Source organism: Tachypleus tridentatus, chromosome 13 (assembly GCF_004210375.1).
Source record: "Tachypleus tridentatus isolate NWPU-2018 chromosome 13, ASM421037v1, whole genome shotgun sequence".
Classification (NCBI taxonomy): domain Eukaryota; kingdom Metazoa; phylum Arthropoda; class Merostomata; order Xiphosura; family Limulidae; genus Tachypleus; species Tachypleus tridentatus.
The window spans coordinates 164,808,250-164,827,300 of record NC_134837.1 but is presented as its reverse complement, the minus strand read 5'-3'; the positions used below and the strand labels follow the sequence as shown (position 1 = coordinate 164,827,300).

Below are 19,051 nucleotides of genomic sequence, written 5' to 3'. Positions count from 1 at the left end.
GGTATGACCCAAGGAAACACAGATGGCTATGGCCTACAAGGGTGCGTCGAGTGGCAAAGGCAGGGTTGGCTTTTCATTTGTTTTGAGAACGATTCTTTTGGAGGCACAGAGATCTGTTTCTACCCCCACTGTAGTTGTGGAACAAAGTGCAGCAGCATACATTTGAGATGAAGCTGTGGATAGCAATTTGAGTCTCAGGATAATTAATATTATGAATTATTTTCAAAAGCTGCACCTCCTTTTCTTCCAACCATTTAAGGCATGAACAAAAGTAGGATGGGTGAGAGCCATTGCAATTGATGCAATGAGGGTCCGTTTCATGCTCATAGGCATCATGGTCCTTGCCACCACAACAAGCACACATCAGGGAACCATGACATGATGTCTTTGAGTGACCGTACCTCTGACACTGCAAACATTGTACCCTGCAATTATGATAACCTGTCTTGATGGTGGCAGGTGGACGTGGCGATGTAAATGTCAGAACAAGGATATTGGTCGGCATAGTAATTCCATCTTTGCAAGTGGAGATATGCCTCACTGCAGAAACTTCTTGAGTGGCGAGACCAGCGAGAATCTCTGACTAGGGGATGTTCTTCAAATCCCTTTCAACAATAACTCCTTGTGATGAATTCAAAGTAGCATGAGGTGTAACCTCAATAGGTATATCCCCAATTGCCTTTCAACTCAAGAAAAGTCACTATGTTGAGATAAGGATGTTTCCACCAATATGTCACAAGATCAAAGCTTCTTTACTGACTCTGGAGAGCCAGCAAGTTGCTCTAGTTCCTTCTGAATGAAAAAGGGAGACATTTGCACTAAAGGTTTGTCTAAAAGAGAATGAAGGATAAGAAAATGAGGTACAACAGGTGTTACAGATGTTGAAAATTGCTGCTCAGAAACTTCAAGACGTGGTCGTTTACCTATGGACTGTTTTTTCATTATTTTATCTAAATTTCTATTTGAAGAATCCATAATAAAAAAGGGAAATTTCAGTGCCCACTGATCCCACCCACCAGGGAGCCCTACGAGGGGACACACTACAATGTGAAACAACAACACTGCTGCAACCCCAGGGTTTTGTGAGCACTATACCCAAACACCAGCATCAGATACAATGTCCACAACACCTGATGAGAACTTCCAACACTGGAACTTGATTGACCCTAGCCCAAGTGGACTAGCCGATTGATCCAAAAGGGACCAACCCCAAGGCTGCCTGTCTACAGGAATTCATGGCCAAAGTGGCATGTTAGGGTTGGACCCCTCAACCACCAGGATCCTCTCCTCCCCTTCAAGGGTCACCAGGCACAACAAACACGTGAGTGGATGTTTAGATCCCAGAGGAGGTAAACTGAAAGAACAGAACCTTCCCTGGGAGGTCCCTCTCACCATGTACAGGAATCCACACCAAGGGTTTATCATCTGAATGTTATGATATATGTCACAAAACAGTGCAATGAAATCCTTTTGGGTATATTCTACAGTAATTCAACTGAGAGATCAACAGAAATTGTTAAAAAAATATATGTCAAATAAATTCAAAAATAAAGTACCAATATAAATGCAAGATTCTGGAAACTTGACACTTTTAGTCTAGGCTAATTTGCACTGCAATATTAATCCAAATATTAAGTCATTTAGTAAGTAATATAAAAAAGTTGTTTATTGTACCCGTTTTCTGATCTTTTCAACTGTTTCAGTAATATATTCTAAATTAATCACTTGTCTTGTGGAACACCAATAAACATAATATTTTAAAAGTGGATGCATAACATTATCAATGGAAACAAAAAGAAATCATCTGCTAATAAAATCAAAATGATTTTCACAATAAACAATTTATACTAAAGTAGATTTAAGGCTGTGCCAGCATGAATGTTATAGCAGTTTTGAGAAATAAAACAAAACATGTATGTTGGTGATGAAAATGGAATATGAATTCAGTTTTCATGCTCAGCAACTCCAAGGTGATTTATATTTAAAAATCCTTTTATTCAATTGAGGCTCATGAAACTGCTTCATTACACACACACACACACATTACTCACAAGGAAAAAAATGTAACAGTTTCAAATTGAAAAAAATAAATACTGCTGTTAACAGAATTTGAAACCTTTCTCAAGCCAAACTAAAAACCTATATGATACTCAAGCAAAATCATAAAACTTAACTAAGTACCTATAATAATAGTGCTTGTTCAACTACTGTGTTATAATACTATCTGATGTTTTATGACCAAAAACATTTTATTTAAATCTACTGTCTATCTGAGACATGCCAAAAATAACAAGTACTCTGGACATCCTGCAGAAGACTTGTTTTTCATATCTAGAAGAGGATTATGTGACATAAATCCTTAAAATTTGTTAGACAAAATGATACATAGTTCAAAATTTATAAAGCACTTAGTTATTTTGAAAATAAAATTTTATATTTTTTTCACAATTAAAGAAAAATACATACATTCTGTTATAGTCACTTCTAATTAAAAACTTATTCTGCTATGTACCCAGAGTATATATATAAAAAAATTCATTAAGATTCTGTAATGTTTTATTTGTCCAAAGTTATATAAAACTCACCTACCTCTCAAACAAATTTTATATGATGATTAAAATTACTTTATTGTATTTGGAAATTACAGTTCCTTAAGATTTCTGGACATGTGCATATTTCATCTAGCACAAACTTTATAAAATAATGTCAATCATGTTACAGTAACTACCATTTAAGATGCTAAGTAAATATATCGAACAGTAATCTTGACACTGAAGAAGCTCAAAGTATTCATTCAAAATTTTGCTACTTTCATCATAAAGTTATATTAAACCAAGTCTTAATGAAAACATTAAAATACTTGGAGCCTGCTTTCTAAACATCACCATAATTCATGAAAATGTTTGTTAAATTATAGAAGTTGTTTATTTTTTAACACTGCAAAAGGTAATAGAGAAATCAAATTCAGTACTACATTTTTAGAATTGCTAGCATGCAGAACATAAGTGCTAATTTGGAGTAAAACTAAAAATAAGATATGATAAAATTAAAATCAATAAATTCTAATCATACCATAATTTCTAGTTTGTTAAGTTAATATCTGAAATATATAGACACATTCACTTCATAATAGAACTTATTTATTACAGAAAACCCAAATTTTACTATTTTCATCCTTTATAATCCATGGAAAGGTTACCTCCCCCCATTACAATAATAGTCAAAAGTTATGTACATTGTTTTTTTCTGTACAATAATAAGGTAACAGGTATGAGAAGTTAAAGACTACAACTGCCTGTTGAATGAAAACAGAACAACATTCTATCATTCATAGATTTTTAATTACTAAAAGCGACATTCTATCCATTTCTAGTTCAGATATAAAATATGCAGATGCAAAATATTGAACTGCTACAGTGAAAGCATTCTGACTTACAATGCATCCTGTCACATACTAAGCCTAAGTACTGAGTAAACTGCAATACAGAAAGACAAAGAAAATTCTATAGTATTCTAGGTGGACTCATAATGTGAATTGCAATTGATAAGTGAGCACTAGAAATGACAGTTATTTTTTGTAAATGGAGAAAAATTCCACAGTTTGACAAGTACAAAAATAATCATGAACAAAGTTACTTTAAATATTATTTTGGCCTGTGAATTCTCTTTCAACTTTAAGTCAAAAGAAGATTCAAAACATCTTTTCCTTTTTAAATAATTAGCACATTTTTGGATTACACACAAACACACACACACATAAATATATGTGTATTTCAGTGCTTTTAGAATGTTGTGATCACCTTTAATTTTTGAATTTTGATGAACTGTTGTTGTTGTTTTTTTATATTTCTCAGTATATTAATAAAAACCTTTATCAAGCTATGATGTGACACTCCGGCAGATTAAATAATGTAAAAATAGTGAAAGGCCTAGACTTGGACAAAATCACTTACAAGGTAGGATCTTGTCTGTATAACTCAGGCTGGTGTTTATATGTGGTTGACATAGTCATGAAAAAATTCAACTTAAGTACTGAATGGTATGAGGATGTGATAACACTTATATAAATAAAGATGAATACCATATTTTTCGATGTACTGAATGCACCTTTGTATAAGATGCACTCCTATTTTCAAGGCTATATTCAGGGAAAAAATATTTTTCACAGTTATTTATTTATTCAACAACAGCATAATCTTTTATTATTCTTTAGAATACTTGAGAAGTAGCAGAGGTATAACATTTTTTAACTTTGGTATATAGGAAACAGGGGGTTTTGAGACCCTTTTTTTGGGGAAAAAGTGCGTCTTATACACCAAAAATGCGGTAAGTAGCTTTGCTTATGTATAGGTGCATGAGAAATGCTATATATGTGATTAAAGTCAAGCAGTTCTGTATCCTCAACTAGAGTCTCTCTGTCTTAAGAAAAATTGTATCTATTGCCTCCTCCTTTTCCAATTTGATCAAACCCTGTCATGTGAAAACTCTAGCATGATATAAATGAATAAATTTTATACTTCTGGCAGGTACATTCATTGGTACAATTACCCTATGTTTATACACATAAGCTGTTACAGTGCACTTACCATTGCCTTCCAATTCCTTTTTATGTTTTTCTTCAAATACTTTTTCATCTCGTGGTTTTGCATCACCAAAAATCTTTGACCTGGAAGCAGTATCTGCTAGGGCATTGACTGGTTCTTTTGTTTTTCGAGGCAAGAGTTTTAGACGTGGCCTTTGTGCTGCCTCTTCTATTGTTCATTATTACAAAAATTAAGAAAGCCCAAATCAAACTCTTACACACTGACAATGTTAATGAAACTTACAAACAACTACAAATTAATTTAATATAAACATGAAAATGTATAAAAATGCCAAGACATAAAAATATGCTCCAGAGTAACTTGAAGACTGATGATATAAAACACAGTTGGAAAAACATCCATATATAGTCAAAAAAACAATAAATTAAAAATACACTTATAAACAGTAGTTAAAACACTAACTTATTAATGCAAAGTTTATTTACAATACACATGCATTCAAGATGGCAATGTTGTTCATACATAAAATATTAATTTGATTACTATTTAAAAGTGTTAAAATACTATAAAACATTATCCACATTTTTTTGGTGCTTTAAGAAACAAATTCTTTCAGCCAATAACAAAGCAAGCATAGCACTGAACATAAAAAACAGTCCCTCGGTGTACTTTTTTAATAAGATCATGAAGACAATTTTGCTTCAGTATCAAAGTTTCATGATATACCTGCAGAAGGTTCTCTGAATTCTTCAGATGGTGACTTAAAGTCTCGAGAACGAGATGAAGGAGGGCCACTCCTTCCAGTTCCTCGCCTCATACCTCCTCTATCAAAATCTCTCTCTCTTTCACGGTCTGTAAAACCTCTGAATCCTCGACCACCTCCTCTGTCTCCACGGTCATTGTACCTACCACCACGTTCTCCTCCCCTTCCACCTCGGTCATACCCTGAAGAGATGATGATGAACTTAATATCCAAATTCAATGATACATGTTCAATATTTATGATTGGCTTTTTTGTAACAACTCTTAAAATATTTTAGTTGTTTTGAAACAAATATTTCTTCTATGAAAGTATGTGCATTCTTCAAGTGAGACTGTTATTTTCAATAACAAAAAGCATTTCATTTAACCCTTTCCAGTTAGGGAAAGTTGTTGATATTCTAAGTATATCTATTGTGAGAAAAAAAAAATTAACCAGATTACAGCAGCAGTTAACCTGATTTCAGAATTCACAGTAAAGGATGTTAACAGTACAACTGTTAACAGGAAAATATGTATTATGATGAGAAGGCAGTTTTATGTTCTGACAAAATAAACTACATGGAAAGTGTACATGTTCCTCATAGTAAGTCACGTTGTGCTATCTGCTGTGTCCACCAAGGAAAATTGAAGCCCTAATTTAAACACTGTAAACCCACAGACTTATAGCTGTAGCTCTACTGGGCTGCTTAATAGTAACCACAGATTATAGTATTTTATTAAAAACTGTACAATATATCACATTTAAGCAGAGATCATGTATGTGAAACCATTTACTTAGTAACCACAGATCATACAATTTCCACAACACTTTGATTTACATGGAAAGAGAAAAACTGGCAAGTTAATGCATGCTCTATACCATGTCAAAGTTATTCAAAAACTGACCTCAAATGACTGCTGAGAAAGCAAACAAGAGATAAGTCTACATGATTAGAATGGAACTTATTGTTGGCATGGTCGAAAAAACAATTATTTACTAAAACATGTATTTCTACCACTGTTTTATCATAAAACAAGGTTTGAAATTAGTGTTATGGAACTACCAAATTTATACTTCGTAGGGCATTTTTCCAATAAAACTTAGAAGAAACTAGAAAAAAAAAGAAAATGCCAATACACATTTCAGAAGAATGAATTGAAGATTCTTAATGTCAAGTAAACAATTCAATTCACCTGTAATACATGTATTTCACTCATTTACACTGTAAGATTCTGACAATTTAAGGTATTTCACTTGCTGTCATTACGCTGGTTTTGCAATCTCGATTTTGAATTTCATAGAATACCCAGACTAAATATCAAGTGCAGTTTCATCAGCAGCATAGATAAAAATTAATTTTTACCCCAAAAATACAATTTAGTTAGGAATCACAGTAAATTACAGTGAATATTTTGGAATATCAGTATTATAATATATAATTTTTTTGGTATTCCAATATATATAGTCTCTAAAAAAAATTTTTTTTTCATCTCCACATACAAGTTTAGACAAAGCTTACAATGAAGATTAGCAAGTACCACTCACAAATGCAAACAAGGACTTCACGGCATTGTAAATAACAGAGATAGTTTTCCAAATATTTTCTATTTACTGTTCTGTTTTAAGAAAACCATCCAAATATTTATTTGAAACTAATACTATACATGCATATGTAATGTACTGCAATCAAAGTACTGTTGCATTTTACAAAATACTAGTACACTAGTGCTAAATGAAAGAAATTTGTAATTTGTTATATTACAGATCAGTATAATTGTCTACTGAACTTCTTATTTTCTACTTGTCTACACTAAGGTATAATAAAAACAAATAATATAATACAAAGGGACTTGGCCATTAGGGAACAGTATATTTACGCAGCTTGACAAAGATGAAATAACATATAAAAGTAAAAAAAATAAATTCATCATTGATAAACTGATTTTAACACAATGTAATTAACAACAAACTAAAATGAGTGTGAAAAGCACCAATACTTATAAATATGTAATTTATGACAAAATCAAAACATCACAAGAAGGACTAAAAATATAAACTTGGGAAATCGAAGTGAACAATCAAGCATCATGTGACATAACCTAGTGAAAACTGTAACCTGGAATATTTAAATTTGAATTATAAGCTACAAGATTAGTGATATAAATTGATAAAGTAATTTTACTTAGATTTTGAATGTAAACATGCAAAAGGTTTTAAAGTGCTCTTTGACCTACCCTTGCTAAATAGGTTAACTTCTTTAAAAAAGAATAAACTCATCATTAAATAGTTCAGTTTCAATACCTAAAAACATAAGAAAAAAACAAGAAAATTTTAGATATACGAGGGCTGTTCAAAAAATACGTGGACTGACATCATAAAACAAAATGTACTTTATTTAGAAGTTACAGGTTTGGGACCCCTTCAAAGTACTTTCCTCCCCAATGCACACACTTATCCCAACAGTGTTTCCACTTGTTAAAACAGTCCTGGTACGCTTCTTTTGTATTGTCCTCCAGCTCCTTCGTCGCATTTGCCTTAATCTCGGGAATCGTCTCAAATCTTCTTCCTTTCAAGGGTCTTTGAGTTTGGGGAACAAGAAAACATCGCAAGGAGCAAGGTCAGGTGAGTAGGGGGTGGGGAACAGTGATTGAGTGATTGAGTCTGAGGCACAAATTTCGCAGCAACAAGGTGCATCTTCAATTTTTCGGTCAAAATCTCGTAACAAGATCCAACTGATATCCCACACTCTTCAGCAAGCTCCCTGACAGTCAGACGTCGATTTGCCCGCACCAGGGTGTTGATTTTGTCGACGTGTAGGTCGCCAGTTGACGGGAAGGACGCCCAGAACGCCATCATCTTCAATGGACTGTCGACCATCCTTAAAACATTCATGCCACTTGAAACATGCCGACGCTTCATAGCAACATCACCGTGCACGTGTTAAGCATAGCAAAAGTTTCAGTCGCAGATTTTCCAAGTTTAACACAAAATTTCACAGCAAGTCGTTGTTCTTCAGGTCATTCATTCTGAAATCTGCCAAACGAAAAAATTGCACTTCACTTAAAATCGCGTAGCTAATACACAAATGAAGATATCTTCAATCGGGAAATGGTGTCGTAATCAGCTGATCTGTGCGAACCTAGCGACACCAAGCAGATTCCCCTGGAACCAACTGGAGCCGCGCAATTCAAACAGTCCGCGTATTTTTTAAACAGACCTCGTAAATAGGTTACTTGTAAATATTTAAAATATGACAAAGATACAAGTAATTTTAAAGAAGGTTGGTGTTGTTGCTAGTAGCAGACACAAATGTATCAGTAAGGAGAAAAAATGTAACATGGAATAATTTGCTAGTTCCTTCCAAATTTAAATTTAAAGCCTATTAGGTTTTTCCCTTATGTTCAAAAGTGTTGTTTTTTTTCTAACGTACAAATTTTCCACGTGTGATAACTATTTTGAATCCTTGCACTAAAGTAGTTGTCTGCTGGTGAGGCACATTTGTTCATCATATTAAATATAGTTAGTATGTTGGTATCAGACTATTTGATTGTTTTGCTAGACACTTAGTTTGACTGGATAATAGTACATAATTGATATATCATTGAAATTTTCATGTCATTTACCAAACAGAATAAAATTTAAAACATACTACTGACATTAGGAAATGGTAAGTTAATAGTAAATAACAAACTAACATACACACAGGTCATTTACTCAGTAGCTTTATTAATATGGAATAATAACAACAATGAATTTAATTCTTTGTCAGTAAAGATCACAAAAACATCAAACAAGATCAGTCGTCAGTAATATTTGTAATGTATAAATTATGCGATGTAGATATTATATAAAAAATGCACATGACCCTGTTTCCTTATACCATAAAAAGAAAATGTACTGAAATACATTATAATGTATTATGAAAAGTGAAAGAAATTGGTCTCCTAAGCAAATCATCTCAATCTTTAACAGCCTGAATTCATTTTAATTAGTATTTCACTAAACAGTCATCAGCAACCGTAATTTTTTCAAGAAACTTAACTTTTTAAAGATTATTTAACATAAGGATTACAGAAACAGTTCAACTACTGTAAAATTTATTGAAGCTTATATTAAATAATGTATTTTTATTCATAAAATATTTAGAATAAAAAAGCTGTTTGTGCAGTAAAATATTATACTGGTACTTATATTTTAAATTAAAACAATTATCAGCAATGAAACCACATACAAGTAAGAAATATTCTGCTTGCTTGCAATTGTAAAGATTCATCACTGCATCATTTACAAGAAAACCTTTCAAGTAATAGAACTAACCTGGGCCACTACCCCCTCTACCTCTGTTTGTAAAACCACCACTTCTGTCATTGCGTCGACCTTCTGCAACATCAACTCTTATGACGTTACCTACGAAATCCTTAAACAAAAAAAAAAAAAAAAGGCTTGGTAAAATTTGGTAAATTAAAAAATCAAAACCAGTTTTCAAAAGTACCTGAATTGACCAAATGTTCCAAATCAAGGGTTTCTGAAAGAATGAATTCCAAAATTGTGACAACTTACCACTAACAGTAGTAAAAAATAAATTTTTTGTACATAATTACAAATATTCTTAGCGTAATAATTTCTGATATCCATGGTTTTAAAAAAGTAAAGGTTCAGCAATATTGATATTTAATATAAAGATCAATCTGTTTCAATAGATTTGGAATGCAAACACATAAATGAACACAACTCAATTCTTTACTGTAAAGCCCTTTGAATATCTGAACATTTTAATTGGATCTGTGACAATAACAACAAATTCACTGAAAGACCATTTATTACTATAAAAAAATACACATCACTAAGAGTCAATAAAATTGCTCATTCATTTTTATTTTCTGAACCTGATATGCTATAATCTTTATAGTTATATGCAAGTTATTTTTAAATCATAATTAAACTTTCAAAACTTTTCTCTATTGCTTTAGTTAACAAATTCAGAACTAGCCTAAATTTCCTAAGCTGACAGCCAAACCTCAAATATCTTTGGAATTGTGGCCTAAAACTGTTTACAGCAATAATAGTTTGGTGGTTATTCAATTCAGTTTAATTATTGTAGAATTAACTTTCTGGTGTACTAATTTATAACATTATACATTCCTAATCAGTTTGTGAGATCCAAGTGTCTTTATTAATGTTTTGTTATTATATCTCTGTAGAAAGATGTACTGTTTCTCTGTCGCTGCTTCTTTCTTTCCAAATAATTTTCTATTGACAACCATACCTTCACTTCTCTCAGCAGGTAGGTAGATAGGTAGGTATTTCATGTTTACTGGCACAAAGCTACTAGGCTATCTGTGATAAACAAGATGTAGTACACTATAATGGTATATGGAAATAAAGATAAAAATATGTAAAATTAAAACCTGCCAGGAAGACTGAAGCATTAAGTTCAAAGTTGCTGTCAGTCACCTGAAGTTGGCCTTTCCAGTCCTGGGTTCAAATCAAAATAAAATTAAAATGTGTAAAAGAAATCATACTAAAACAGTATACAGTCCAATAAAAATATTAATTTCAAAAAAAGACCAATGACTTTTAAAAATGTAAAAACATGAGTGAGGCAGCCAGTATTCACCTATGACATTGGTTAATGTCAAGGGCAAATCTACTTTAAATATATGTTCAAAATGGCTTCCTCATTTATGGTTGTAACAACGGCTTGATAATAAAATATGTACGATTGTGACCTGAATGCTACACAGACAATACATTGGTGCATCAGTACCAGATAAAAGGAGGTAGGTGAGTTAAAAAACTGTGACTAATGCATAGCATAACCAAAACAACTTCCTCCCTTCACATCTTTACAGAAACAAGATGGCCAAAGAGCTAAAGAAGGCTTGATTTGAAAAAGCTTATTATTTTGTTGCTCACTCTAGGTTGACTGCCAACTGATGTATAGTTGGGTTTTGATAACTGGACCATAGTCCATGTATGAAACAGGAATGATGGTGATAGAGCCAGAGCAGATGGACTTTGCCGCTCTTTCAGCTAGCTCATTCCCGCAAAAACCAACATGACCTGGTATCCAAAAAAATGGATAAAGATAGATGACAGAGAGAGATGAACCAGTTTGTTTTGGATACTGATAAGAATAGGATGGTAACTAACATGGAATGATGTCAGGGCCAATAGCCAGCTTAGTGAATCAGTATAGATCGTACAATTCGTATATTGCATAGTTTCAATATGATTCAGGGCAAGAGAAATGGCATACAATTTGGCAGTGAACAAAGAAACTGTAGAGAGAATTCCGTGTGTTACAACCGAACTGTAACAAGCCATGGCAGAACCTACAGAGTCACTTGATTTTGACCATCTGTACATGGATTGTTTGAAAGATGTTCAGCAAATAAAGAGCAATATTTCCAATCAAGTGTACCGGGCCTTCCTCAGATGACTCAAAGACAGGTCACAGCTGGGGATAGTAATTAGCCATTGTGGAAGAGGCCAAACTGTTGATACTGCTATGCTATTCAAAGATATATCCAATCTTTATAATTGTACACAAATATGAAGACTAAAAGAAACAATGGCAGAATTTCTATTATAGAAAAGTGTGGCCCACTGAGGATGGAAAACACAACCCCAAGTAGGATGCTGTGGTAAAGAGCAAAGTTTAAAAGCATGCATAAGAGACAGTTGCAAATGGCAAATATACAGAGGGGGTTCATGGGACTCCACATATAAACTTTGGACTGGAGAGGTACGAAAGGTCCCAGTGCAAATCCGAAGCCCCTGATGGTGGATAGTATCCAACATTTTCAGTGCTCAGGTTCTGGCAGAACCATAAACCATAGACCGATAGTCAAGTTTGGATAGGATAAGGGCACAATAAATTTTATGCATGGAGCCTTGATCCGCTCTCCAAGAGGTGGAAGAGAGGACAACGAGAATGTTCAGTTCTCTTATACATTTGACACGATATTGCTTGATATATGGGAAATAAAGTTTAATTTACAGTCAAATATAAGACCCAAGAACTTTGCCTCAGGGATGACAGAAAATACAGCATCATGAATACAAAGTTCTGGATCAGGATGAATACCCTGTTGGCAGCAGAAATGTACACAAACAGTTTTGGAGAGAGCAAAAGTTGAAAGCCATTTGCTGTGGCCCACTCAAGTATACGATAGATTACAGTTTGTAGCTGTTGCTCAATAAACCTTATGTTTGATGATTGACATGAGATGTGAAAGTCATCAATGAAAAGACCATTTGCAACTGGAGGGGGGTAGCTGTTCACTGATGGCATTAATCTTTATAATGAAAAAGGTGACACTCAGAACACAGCCCTGAAGGACTCCAAGTACCTGTGGGAAGAAAAGAAGAAAGTGTTGAGCCCACACAAACCTGGAATTGGTGGTTCATTAAAAAATGCTAAAAAAAAAATGGCAAATTGCCATGCAATCCATATGAATGAAGCTCTCGCAAGATGCCATATCTTCATGTTGTATCATAAACTTTCTTTAGATCAAAAAATATAGAAACAAAAAAAGGCTTCTCTGACTGATGTTTCAAGGCAAATTAAGTGGTCTATCTTGGAGCGTTGTCTTCTGAACCCACACTGAGTGGGTGAGAAAAGGTTGTTTGATTCAAGGAACCAAACAAGACAAGCATTAATCATCCTCTCTAATGTCTTACTGAAACAACTCGTCAAAGCAATGGGACAGTAATTCAAAGGAATCTTTGGATCCTTCCCAGGTTTAAGAATAGGAAGTACAATAGCTTGGTGCCAAGCATCAGGAAAGACATTCTCCTGCCATATCCAGTTAAAGATAGCCAGGAGAAAGGTGGTGTAGCATCTCATAATGTATATCATCAAGTCCAACTGCTGTATTACCAGACCAATGAAGCACAAGTTTGAGTTCCACCAGTGTAAGAGGGCAATTGTAGTCATAGGGATGATCAGTCAAAAAGGTAAGAGCCAGATGTTCAACTCATGTTTTAATAGCTAAGGAGGAAGGGGATGAGTTTGAAGAGCTATATACATGAGAGAAACATTCACCAAAAGTGTTGGCAATGCTCTGAGCATCAGCAGCTTCATGACCATTGAATATTAGGATAGAGAGGGGGAGCAGAAGTATACCATTCACTCACCTTCTGGATCTTTTCCAATATGACTTTTGAACTGGTGGTTAAAAAATGCTCGAGGTATATTTAATCCAAGATTCCTTCTGGCTTTGACGTCTAATTCTGCGAAGCCTGTGCACAGGCTTGCTGAAATCCAATGCAGTTTGTAAGTGTGGGATATCTATGAAATTTATCCCAAGCATGTTTCTGAGCTTTTCTTGTTATAGAACAAGCAGAGTTCAACCAAGGGCAGGGATGCTATGGGAAAGATGATGAGGTTTTGGGGATCCACTGAGAAGCTGCTTGGACAATACAGTTAGTTATTGCTGCTACATGATCATCTGTTGATGATTTACATAAGATGGCAGGATCAATTTCCAAGAGAGCAGTGAAAGAGGGCCAGTTGGCCTGGTCCAACTCCCACTGAGGCACATGAGTAAGATGGCACTGACCACAACCAATCTCTCTTAATATGATAGGAAAATGATCACTACCCCATGGATTGATGTTGACTTCGAAAGAAAAGAAAAAAAAGTGAAAAGGGGAGCAGATAGAAAGATCTATTGCAGTAAATGACTGACTAGGTGCATGAAAATAAGTGTAAGAGCCAGTATTGAATAAAGACAGGTTGTGATTCAGGAGCATATGCTCTATAGCATGACCTATCAAATCAACACTAGAACAATCCCAGAGGGGATTATGCCCATTAAGATCCCCCAAAATTAAAAAGGGGGTTGGCAGTTGCTCAATGAGAGCATCAAAGTCTGAGAGATGATAACTTTTTCCTGGGGTAAAGTACAGAGAGCAAACAGTGATGGTACGACCCAAGGAGATAAGGATGGCTACAGCCTCCAATGACATATTCAATGACAAGGACCAGGTGGGCACATGTTGATCAATGAGCAGTGCTACTCACCTATGTCCTTGTCCTACACATGACCTGTCATTTTGGTATAAGGAGTATTGTTGAATTGTGACTGTATTAGCAGGTTTTAAAAATGTTTTCTGTAAAAAAAAGACATTTGGGATGATAGAAGCCAATCAAATCCTTGATGTCATTCACGTCTGATTGAAAACCTTGACAGTTCCATTGGATTAGCATGGCCATTTTTCTTTATTTTGGAGGAGAATATGGTATGGAGACCGTCTGCTCTCAACTGCACTTTTTTCTTTACTGGATGTGGGTCAGTCACTCTCTAGTGATCCTGTTCTGGATCAAGTGGGCAGGTCGGAGTTCATAGACATATGTTCCAGTGATTGAGAATGTGAACGAATGGGTTGTTTAATTTTTGGGGTGTTAAAAGAGAAAGACCCTATGGAAACAACTGGGCTTAAACAAGTTGAAGTTGGGTACTAGATTAAGATGCGCTGTTAAGGATTCTGTAAGAGGCACAGAAAGATCTGTCTGGACTCCTACTGTAGTTGTGAAATGGATAACAGCAGCATAAGTCGGAGAAATTGGGAATAGTAATTTTCAAGCCTCTGGGTAAGTAATATTATGAACTGTCTTGAGATGTTGTACGTCTTTCTTTTCCACCCATTTAGGGCAAGAAGTAAAATAAGAAGGATGTCGACCATTACAATTAACACAATGCAGTTCTGCAGTGGTGGAATGGGGGAGTAAATCAAGAAGAAAATAGGCAAAATATAAATTTTAATGTGCCCAGAACCTTGACATACAAGAATGGTGGATTTGTCCCAAAAAAACACATATTATAGGGAGTTTCATCACTTCCTCAGTTGTATTTTAACCTCTTTACATACAAAGCATAGGTTATACCCACTTTTTATCATTGTACAGATATCAAATGGTTAAATAACCCCATAGCTTTAGGGAATTTTGGTCAGCTACTTAGCCTTGTTTGGATCAAATTTGCATGGAATTTGGTATAAAGATACCTTTCTACAGACAGCATTCATAAACAAAACTTTTGAACTTGTTCTGTGCTTTTCATAACTTTTCTGATGACAAAATGTGCCTTGTTTAGATTGTGTGGCATTGATATGTTGTAAATGCCTGCAAATATTGGCTTCTTTAACTTTTAATTATATTAGTTCTGAATCTACATAGTTCACTTTCTTTTGATCAGAATAATATTTTAATACAACAAATATATCAAATAAACAGAAATATTCTAAATGTAATGTAATTAGTTTTACCATGAAAAAAACTCTTTGACAGTTGAGAATAGTTATAATTACAATAATACTAGCTTATCAGATATTATAGGAGCCTTTATCTAGTGAGTATCAACTATGAATAAAGTTTTTCCTACTATGGAAAAAAACGATCTGTTGAATTCACTAAACTGGCAAGAACTATTGTCAGTAGTCTCTTACAGTCATAACAAAAATTTTCTTCCAATTTTAGTTGTTTTGTTATAAATGATTATTTCCATCAGGGTTCATGCTTTTAAGATTTAGACATTGGATTGGGTAAGAAATGAGTTAACAAATGAAACCTCAAAGTCATAGACCAGGATTTAAGCTATTACAAATTGGTTAAATACGTTAATTTCTCAGTATGTTCTCCACAACTGTTTTATTCAAAATTTGAAACTTGTATTGAATATTTAACAGAACAATACCAAAACAATTCTACTAGTATGAAATAATTTGAACATTAAATACACACTCAGAACCAATAACTTTTTGTTGAGGAACTGTGTTTTACATAAAATTAAGGTGTAAACACAGTTATGATAAATTTTCTTTATTCCTTTTTTCTAAAGTAGTACTTCTCAACATTTTTTTAGTTTAAACTCAGTAAATAGTCTCAGTGTTTAAAAAACAACTGGATCACTAAACAGTAGGTAAATGGATAATTATTTATTTTCAAAGTCTATCTCTGACCCTTTCACACATTCTGAGAACTCAATTTCATGTCATAACCCATGGATTTTTAAAAATACTGTTCCACAGTACTCTGTGGTTGTCACATTGTACATTCTAGTTTTTCTGAACAATCTTAATAAAAATAAATTGATTTAAACCACTAACAGTCACTATAATAATGTCACTACTTTCATCTTGCTCTATTATACTGTCACTGTCTTCACTGATTTGATATATCATTTTCACTACTTTCTTCTTATTAATATTTGCTAGTTCGAGTCTTACTTCTCACAGTTACAAAACTATAAATTTCATATTTCACTCTCAACCAGTGCTGCTGCCTTTTCTTTATACCTCCATCCTCCAAGTCCATATTTTACAGAGCACAGAAACAAGTTCAGCAGCTTGATCAACAGTGAGGCAGTTGTGATTATTTTCCATTACTTAATGCTTTTCAGTTTCACACACAAGCATTTGTGGTATGTAAAAAGATATGACCACATTATCACCTTTAAATAACTGACAAGCTCACAAAGTACTTCATCCATTATTTTCTCTTCCCTAACTCTATACAAGGTTGGTCAAACTGACAGACTTTGGAACCACCAACAAAAAAGAAAGAAATCTAAATTAACCTTTTTTCTCTAGGATTTCAAATGACAACATGAAACATTTTTTATCCTAAAACAAGTTTAAACTCATTGCCTCTTGAATCATGTTGAATTAATATTCACACCATGTAAGTTGTATATGGCATTCCAAACATACAGCTCACAGTGTGGAATCAAATAACATAATACAGTGACCATCCCCAAGCTACTGTAGTATATCTCACAAAACATTATCCTCATTTTTATTTGACCTCACCTGATCCAAAATTTTTCCAATTTTTACATTTGAGTTACTTTTAAAATAAAGTATGTACCTGGGTTATCTTTTCTATGCCTTTAAGTATCCATGATGCTTAACCCTACTTTATATACTACCGGTAGTTTTGTACTAAATAAATTTTTATTTAAGGAAATAATGCATCAAAGAACAGATAATCACATGCATAAAAGTAGAATATGTCCCATATTTATAACAATATTTTTGTCTATCTAACCTATGCGACAAGAGCCATTAAAAATTCAGCTAAGCTTTTCACTGGCTTTCCTGAGAGAATAAAGTTTGAAATGGACACATGACTGAGGATCTTCAGTACAGAAAACAGTGTACAGTAAAACCTATCGAGGCCGAAAACTGCATAGAGCGGAAACCTGTACAAGGTGGAAATATCAGCATTATTTTAAGATTTCTCTTACAGAAGAACCTCTATATGGCAAAACCTGCATAATGCAGACAGAAAACTATCTTTCACCTACCTCAACTATCAACAAGTAGAATTAGAACCTGAGTATGGCAGAATAAATGTTTTTAATTAAATATTAATTTCTCATTTAATTAATAATTTCTATAAATATTAATAAATTCTCTGACATTTTGTTACAGTAAGTATTGGTTAAATATGTTGTTCTTTTTTCTGTCATCATTATTTTTGCAGTTAAATTAGATTCATGATTTCTAGAAATATATTTGTCTTTTAAGTGCAAAATTCTATTCTTTAAATAATTCTCACAAAAAAATATAAATCCCTATTTTCCCTAATTTTAAAATTTAGGGAAAATTTACCATGGGTAACAGGTAAAAGTGAAAATCTGCACCATTTCAAAAATTTAAGGAAGAATCAACTTCCTGTGGAATGGAAAGTGAATAATAAAGCATTGATTTCAAGTGCTATATTCAAGAAATTTTTTAACAAATTAAACAAAAAAATGAAACAAGAAAATAGGAATACTCTACTTTTCCTAGATAATGCAACTTGTCACCCAAAATTTAACTTTCAAACGTTCATTTAGTCTTTCTACCTCCATGTACAACTGTACAACATCGGTTCTACAGCCACTAGATAATGGAATTATACAGTGTATAAAACGGAAATACAGAAAATTGATGCTTCAGCAAATTATTGCACACATGGGTAAAAAAGCATGTAAAATGACCATGAAAATTGATGTGTTAGATGGAATTGCATTTTTAAGTCATTCAATCAAATGCATAAAAGATGAATGTATAATAAAGTACTTTCAAAACTGTGGATTTATTCTTGATAATGGCAGAGATTGTGGAGAAGTTGTTTGTTATGATGATTCCAGTGAAATCCAAACTCTGATTGAAAAGATTGATGCAGATGATTCTGTGAACATGGAAAGTTTTGTGAATGTTGACAAGAATGTTTTAACAGAAATTGATGAAACTGATTTAAAATCTATAATATAATTGCAGTGCAAGAGGTTCATAAGATAAACAAATTGGAAAAAAAAGTGAGGAAATAAAAATTCCTACTTCATTACAAGTGTTGTTATACTTATCCTATTAAATTGTATGCAAAAATGAAGGGGGAAAACGAACTTCATTAAAAAGCCATAAAATTGGCATTTTCTTTTAAGTGCATGAGAAAGCTCGTTAAAAAAAAAAAGTTGAAACTGAACACTTTCTTCAAATAAAGTTAAGATTTTGTGTACCTGTGTATATTTTGAATGTCTATTTTTGTTCTTGTTCTAATAAATATAGCATAAACATAATAATAACTTCATTCACAAACGTCTTACCTTGAGTCAAGCAAGTACAATGTCCTGCTCGAAAATTATATATCATTAAGGAAATGCATGTTCACTATGTCTAATTCAGAAAATCTGCTTTAGCCAGAACTTTTACTCAGTACCGTGCAATTCCACTTTAGACAAGTTTTACTGTAATATGATACATTAGCTTA

General features: G+C 33.5%; 1 protein-coding gene across 1 annotated transcript in view; it reads right to left on the bottom strand.

Annotated features, from left to right (window-relative positions):
• The window catches only part of eIF4H1 (eukaryotic translation initiation factor 4H1), a 59,582-nt gene that overhangs the window by 7,952 nt on the left and 32,579 nt on the right, over positions 1-19,051 (bottom strand). Inside the window, exons 5-7 of the mRNA XM_076480775.1 lie at positions 9,604-9,703; positions 5,271-5,489; positions 4,587-4,751 (exon numbers count right to left, since the gene is read on the bottom strand). Coding sequence (XP_076336890.1) covers positions 4,587-4,751; positions 5,271-5,489; positions 9,604-9,703 — 484 coding nt within the window. The remainder of the gene's footprint in view (positions 1-4,586; positions 4,752-5,270; positions 5,490-9,603; positions 9,704-19,051) is intronic.